The sequence below is a fragment of the Galeopterus variegatus genome, unplaced genomic scaffold (assembly GCF_000696425.1).
Source record: "Galeopterus variegatus unplaced genomic scaffold, G_variegatus-3.0.2 Scaffold242, whole genome shotgun sequence".
NCBI lineage: Eukaryota > Metazoa > Chordata > Mammalia > Dermoptera > Cynocephalidae > Galeopterus > Galeopterus variegatus.
In genome coordinates this window covers 723,009-730,322 of record NW_007726353.1, presented here as the reverse complement: position 1 = coordinate 730,322, position 7,314 = coordinate 723,009, and the positions used below count along the sequence as shown (strand labels likewise).

The window sequence follows — 7,314 nt, the reverse complement described above, 5'->3', positions numbered from 1 at the left end:
GGAATGTGGCCCTGCTATTTGCTTTAAAGAGGCTGAGACCAGATCTGTCTTGGATCTGCAGGGAATATAAATGATGCAATTAATTCCCTATAATTTACAAGTCTCCATTTGCACGGAGCTCTGCAAGAAAGCGTTTGGAAACTACATACTGAATGCTGTGGGCTCTGGGATTTCATCATCATTCTCTCCACCTATAGAAAACCCGCTCGGCATTGAGGGCTCAGCCTGGTGGTGCCCTGCACAGTTTTCCTTGCATGCCCTGCTTCCACCCTAGTTTATCTCATCTCCCTATAAGTCATTTCACCTGCACTTAGTCCTCACTTCGTTTCTGCTTTGAATTACAGTTGCTTGTCCCTGCCTCTTTCAGAGACTGAGAGCTCGCTGAGGGGTGAGACCACATCTAAAACATCTGGATGTCCTCCTTCCTTCCAGCGCTGTTGCTGTTTCTTGCCCATTGTGTGTAATCAACAGATGTGTCCTGCATGGGGCATTGCATTGAAGGCTGGCTATCCACTCTCTGCCCATGCCAGCCAAGGGCCATACAGAGTAGAAAAAGAGTCCTTGATGAATTCAGTGAGCCTGAGGAGGGTGAGGACAGAAACAGAGACAGAGACAGAGACACGGGAGGGCTATTTGCTTCCTTGTTATAGAAGTTTGGCACTTTTGTCCCACAGTGATAATAGTATCCCAGTGTTCAGTTGAGGCTCCCCCCTACTTCCCATCTCTCAGTCCATCTGTTTCAGATGAGGCTGACTCTACCCCCAGGCCCAGGGGCAGAATACGTGACCCAGGCCCAGGCCACACTGCCCAGACCACTAGGCCCAGCTTATGACTGGCTGCCTGGCCCTCAGAGCCAACAAGATGCCCTGAGGCTTTCTCGGTGACTTCTGGGACAGGGGCAGGTGTTTTTGCCAGCTGGGCTTGACTCTGCAAGGAGTAAGCTTCAGAATGGCTGTCATCACAGAGGTACTGTAAGGAGCCTGAGACCAAAACAACAACTTAATGGAAGGCAGAACAGAGGGCTACAGTGAGAAGCAAAGTCCTAAAAATACATCTTTTGAGCCCTGAATCCGGTTAGACCTGAAGGTGAATTTTCTTCTCTGGACTTTTTAATGACATGTACTGGGTTCTTTGTCAGTTGCAACAGAAACACTCCCCCTCCCCTAACAAGTATATTCATCATGCCAGCGCAGGTGACCTCTGACCTGAGTAATGACTAGGGAAGAGTCAATCGATGTGGTCAAGGCATGTTCAACCTCAACTCATTGGTGGGAGCTAAAAAAACAAACAAATTAATTCACCCACATACACACACAAAAAGAAACCCAGGGGGGGGTGGGGAAGAAGATATAACAGCTATACTTTTATGAAGTTGTTACAACAAGCAAACAGAAAGGACATTCTTGGGGGGGAGGGGAGAGAGGGAGGAGGGAGGGAGGTGTCGGTGATGGGCCATAATAATCATATACAGTGTATATTGACAAAATAAAAATTTAACGGAAAAAAAAAAAGTATAAAACATAAAAGGGAATAGCAGACATTAAATGCAGGATAGATGTTAACTCTGGAATGGGATTGGAATGGGGTGCAGAGGGAGTCTCAATTATATCTCTAATGTTTTCTTTCTTAGGTGGATTGAGAAGTACGTGAGTATTTATTATATTATCACATATGAATTTCATAATTAAAAAAATGTTTTAAAAACTAAACATTCAAGAAATAGAGTGAATGATACAGGTGGTTGGATACAGAGCAAATAACTTCATTTATTCTTCTCTCTCCTTGCGTATCTGTTTCCCACAGTTTCTGTGTGCACTGCCAAGAAGGGAAGGTTATGAGTTCTTTGTAGGACAATGGACAGGCACTGAACTCCACTTCACTGCACTTATAAATATTCAGGTAGGTAGTTTGTGCCCTTCCTTTAGAAGAAAGAGGCCTATTCCTTGCTGAGGCTTGGAGACACAAGGAGCCCTTGCTGAGGCGTGGAAACACAGAACATCTACTAACTCCCAGCAGTATTTGCTGTGGCAATGATGAATTATCATACTTTATGTCACACTTTTAGAAGCCCCACTCAATACCTAAACATTGGAAAAGACTCCAAAACACCTTTTCTGACTACTTCTGGCTCTTGTTTTTCTCTTCCCCAGGCCTCTGTAGCACTTATTACGTTTGTCTCCCTTACTAATATGGCTGAGTTAGGATAGCTATCTTTTTAACCCAAGGTATAAGTCCCTTGAGGAAGGCTTCATGTCTTACATGAGTTTTATTAACCAAGTCAGCACCTTCCAAGGTGCTACATGAATAGTTTACATTTAATAAATATTATTTTATTACTTCTTTCTTTTTCTTTTCTTTTTTCTTCTAAATATTAGATTAAAAAGTTAGTTTCAAAGTATTTGAAGCTTTTAAAATAAAAGTCAGTATTTTAAATCAGATCATAACTAGGACTGGCATTCTATATTTGGAGGCCAAATCTGGCAAAAACAAGCATGTATTATATTGGTTTTGAGACTGAGGTAAAAAGGATGCAAAATAAAATGGGGGAGAAGCTTTTTACTTTGTTATTTTATAATTCATCTAACAACCATTCATTGAGCACATACTATAAAAACCAATATTTGATGTATTTAATATGTGCCAGGTGTTTTATATACATTCTGTCATTTAATCCATACAGATATGCCATGAGATAGTTAATGACATTGTTTCTATTTACAGACAAGAAAGTAGGCTTGGAGAAGTTAGTTCACACTGCTAATAAGTGATAGAGCTAGGTTTCAGTTCAGGTTATTCTACTCCAGAGTCTATGCCATTGTGCCATTGGGTTGGGAATTATGCTAGGACCTGGAGATCTGTGAGACAAGATCCCTGCCTTCATGAAGCTCATACGCAGGTATAGGAGAAAGATACAGAAACATAATTACGATCAAAATGATTAGTATAATATCAGAATTATGAACAAAATGATCAGTATAATGTTAGAAGCATGTTCAAGAGAACTGAGAGTCTGAGCTATTAACAAGTACCCTTGCAATAGTTAGATATTGATAATTAAAAAGACTCTTGCTGAAATTTTAGAGATGAGGTCCAGGGATCTTTTTTTGAATGTAGAAATATAGTTGTTTCCTCCTACACTATATTGGGGCTTTACCTTTAAACCCAGCCTCTCTGCTTAATCTAGACTTGAAGTCTAGTAACCACTGCCCTGACCATTGTTCATGAAGTTATGACCTTCCCATCCTTCTTCTCTCCTTCACCACCAACCCAGATTATATTTTTTAACTTTGTATTACAAATTTGGCCCATGTGTGAACTCTCCAGCTCTCACTACAGCTTAAAAAAGCTCAGTTTTCAAAGCCAGCCAACGAGAGTAGATTTCAGCTATGAAACACACCAGTACATAAAACTGGAAATTACACAGGCACATTGCTTTCTTTAGAACTTGATTTGGTAGCTGCTTGTGCCATTTTGTTTTTAAATGTATGGCCACAGTGAAGGATTCACTGTCTACTGTAAACATTTTCTAGCCAAACCTTTACCAATTGAAGACACAAATAACACTGTGCAAACTGTCAGTTTCACCAAGCCTTCACAGGCCAGACCTTGCCCCCACATACCTATCCTCCAACTCACTAGCCACCTAAGGGGTTGTTAAAAGCCAGAATTTTCTTCGGACTCTATTGCTTTGAAACTGCAATTTGTTGTGGTGGTACCTTATTGAGGCTTGATAAGTGTTCCTCCTTGTAGACTCGAGGGGAGGCTGCAGCCAGCCAGCTGATTTTATATCACTACCCTGAACTTAAGGAAGAAAAGGGCATAGTGCTGATGACAGCAGAAATGGATTCCACGTTTCTGGTAAGAATCAACTTTTATTTACCTCTGGATTCACCTAGTGGCCCTGAAGATATTACTTTTCTGACAAAGTTCATGAGAGGTAAAATTCCAGAGACCTACATGTACCGTATTTCTTACTTATTTTATTTTATTTATTGAAATACAATTGACTATGCATATTTCTGGGGTACACAGTTGACTATCAGCATTTGCATGCAATATATCATGATCAAATCAGGATAGTTAGCATATTTATCATTATTTTTTAAAGTTGACAGTAATTTTGTCTTGCTCAAGCTCTTTCAAGTTGAAGTTAGTACAGATTCTCAGTCATTTATTCACAATTCTGAAATCCACAAGCTCTAAAGTTTTTTTATGCTCATTTGGTCACAAAATCTTACCTGAATTGAACTCATTTGGTAGTTAAATCTCCACTTAAGCAGATGTGAGGCCATTTATAGTCCTTATTAGTCCTACTTGGTGTGGAATATTATGCATTTTACTAGAGAAATATTGATGTGTTTGATTATGGAGAGTTGTATAATATATAGTTATACAGTATCTGCATCTATTACTTTTCTACAATAGAATAATTCTGATTCCAAGACACATCTGGCACTGAGGATTTCAGATAAGGGATTTTGGACAAGTAAATGGCATCCTAAGTATAGGGAAGAGTTCAAAGTCTGGAATAGTTCTCAATCTTGTATCTTCCTCCACACTGTTCACAGGTAAAACATTCATCAAACATAGTGATTTCCTTTCCTCCTTTTCTCATTCCCCGGTGAGAATCACTGGGCCAGAGCACTGACAATATGCCCATAGCTAATGATGCACATTTTGTTCTCTCTGCACATCCAGGTGCCGGGAGCAGTTTTATGATTACTGCACAATCTGTTTGTCTAGTCCTCGCTCATTTTAGTCTCATTTGTCTAGCAGAGGTTAAATTCAGGATGTCCTTAAAATAGTGAGCACTTTAGAGCTCTTCCCCCTGAGATTCTTCATTACAGCACCCACTTACTTTTCCTTTCTCTCATCAGCTGCATGGAGGAAGGAAGAAGTAATGTCACTCAAATAGTATCTCATAGTAACAGTAGGCCACAAGCCTAGGACATAGTGAGGACTCTTCTTCCCTGTATGTTATCCCTGAAACTGTCCAGTCCCATTTCTCCCATTCATCCTTAAACCCTTTTATCCACCACACTCAACTGGAAGTCACCCAAAATCCTATTCAGAAATATAGAGTTGCCATTATACTGAGATAGACGAGATTGCAGGAGGAATAGGTTTGAGAGGAAAATCAGGAGCTCAATTTTGGACATGTTAAATCTGAGATGCCTGTTAGATATCCAAATAGTAGACAGTTAGATATATGAGCGTGGAGTTCAGGGGAGAGGTCTGGGCTGGTGATATAAATATGGAAGTTATCAGCATACAGATTATATTTAAAGCCATGGGACTGAATGAAATCACTAAAGAAATAAGTGAAGATAGAGAAGAGGTCTAAGAACTGAGCCCTGGAGAGATGAAGAAGCATCAGCAAAGAAGATTAAAAAGGAATGGTTATGAGGGAAAAGGAAATAAGATGGTAGAACTCCCTGGAAGCTAAAACAAAATGTTTGAAGTAATAGGGAATGCTCAATTGGCCAAATCTTACTTGGCTTGCAGGGCAAATGAGATGAAGACTGAGAACTTGCTAGATTTCACGAACATAGAAGTCATTAGGAGCCTTTATAAGAACAGTTTCAAAGAAGTGTGGTAAAAGCATGACTGGAGTAGATTTGAGAGGATGGGAAGAGAAATTAGGAACCGTAAGCATAAAAACTCTCAAGGGACATTTCTGTAAAGGATAGGAGAGAATGGGGCATTTGCTGCAGGAAGAGAAGTGAGGCCAAGGGTGTCTTTTGTTTTAAATAAGAGAGAAATAACATCATATTTGTATGCTGTTGAGAAAGATCCAGTAGAGAAGGAAATATTGATAATGCAGGAAAAAGAGGAGAGAGGTTATATCTTTGAGTGGACAAGTCTGGGAATGAGAGGTTGATCTTTGCCAAGAGTATGAAAACAGGAGAGAAGCCAGAGTATAAGGACACAGATACAGTTAAAGGGATAGAAGTGGTGGTAGCTTGTAAGAGTTTTCTCCAGATTGCTAAGTGAAAAGAAAGGTCATCAGCTGAGAGCGAGGATAAAAAATAGGTGTTAGATACTTGATTTGAAAAGAAAAAGTATGAAATTGTTGTCTAGGACAGGGGTCAGCAACTACAGCCTGTGGGCCAAATACAGCCCACTCCCTGTTTTTATAAGGTTCATGAGTTAATGTTTCCTACAGGGGGAGGAAAAAAAAAAAAACTAAAGAAAAATAATATTTCATGACATGTGAAAAGTGTATGAAATTCAAATTTCAGTGTCTGTAAATAAAGTTTACTAGAACACAGCCATGCTCATTAATTTACATATTATCTATGGCTACTTTTGCTCTATGACAGAGTTGAGTAGTTGCAATAGAGACTATATGGCCCATAGAGCCTAAAATATTTACTCTCTGTCCCTTTACAGAAAGTATTTTCCAACCCATGGTCTAGGAGAATGGAAGAGAGAATGTCTATGCAGGATCAAGCACAAGGAGAGAGGGCTGACAGTTGGATTTAACTAGGGTTATGGCTTAGCCAAGTGGTATAATGAAGTGATTGAGGGGCTAGGAAGTTGAAGGTGCATACAAAGGAATGATTATAATTATTGATCATGGAATGAAAGCTGGGTAAAGAAGGAAGTGAAAATGTAAGAGAGGTTAGAGACAGTAAGAATCGTGAATCCTAGTGAGGTTGAAGGATTGTTGGAGTTGGGAGTGAGCTAGAAAGATAGCAAAGATAGCAAATAGTAGATAGAATGTAGGTATTTCCAGTTGAGATTTGGAGGGGATATAGTTACCAATAAAGACAAGGTTTGATTTGACCATGGGAATCACTGACATAGAGATTGTACTGTATCTTTTCTGGTCTGCAGCAAAGCACAGCATTTAACCATATTAAAAATGGATCCTAGAGGTCAGAGGAGCCCCTTTCTGTATTTTGCCATTTTTACCACCTCACTGTGGTAATCTTAGACTGCTGCACAGTTTTCATCATCATTTAAGTTTGCTTCCTGGCCTTATAACATTTAACAGTATACTAGACAACATATATTTGCCTTGTATAAATCAACTTGACTGTGAAGTTCCAACGTAGTACAGAACTAGTCACATTGGAATTTATTGTAGAGGTGCATGATATAGAGAAAGGAAGCCTAGAAATGTAATATGAATACGTGGTCCCTGCATACTCACACATGAAATGTGCACTTTCGGCATAGTATTTCCAACTACCGTAAAGCATTGATCTCACATGAAAAGAAATATGTGGAAACTAGAGTTTTCTTCTTTTTTTTTTTTTTTTTTTTCCCTTTTTGTCTTTTTTCGTGTCCGGCAACAGATCGCAACCC

The 7,314-nt window shown here is 39.5% G+C and overlaps 1 protein-coding gene across 1 annotated transcript in view; it reads left to right on the top strand.

Moving 5' to 3' along the window:
• Positions 1-7,314, top strand: part of ATPAF1 (ATP synthase mitochondrial F1 complex assembly factor 1) — a 31,334-nt gene that overhangs the window by 19,280 nt on the left and 4,740 nt on the right. Inside the window, exons 7-8 of the mRNA XM_008566456.1 lie at positions 1,804-1,899; positions 3,751-3,858. Of these exons, the coding sequence (XP_008564678.1) occupies positions 1,804-1,899; positions 3,751-3,858 (204 nt within the window). The remainder of the gene's footprint in view (positions 1-1,803; positions 1,900-3,750; positions 3,859-7,314) is intronic.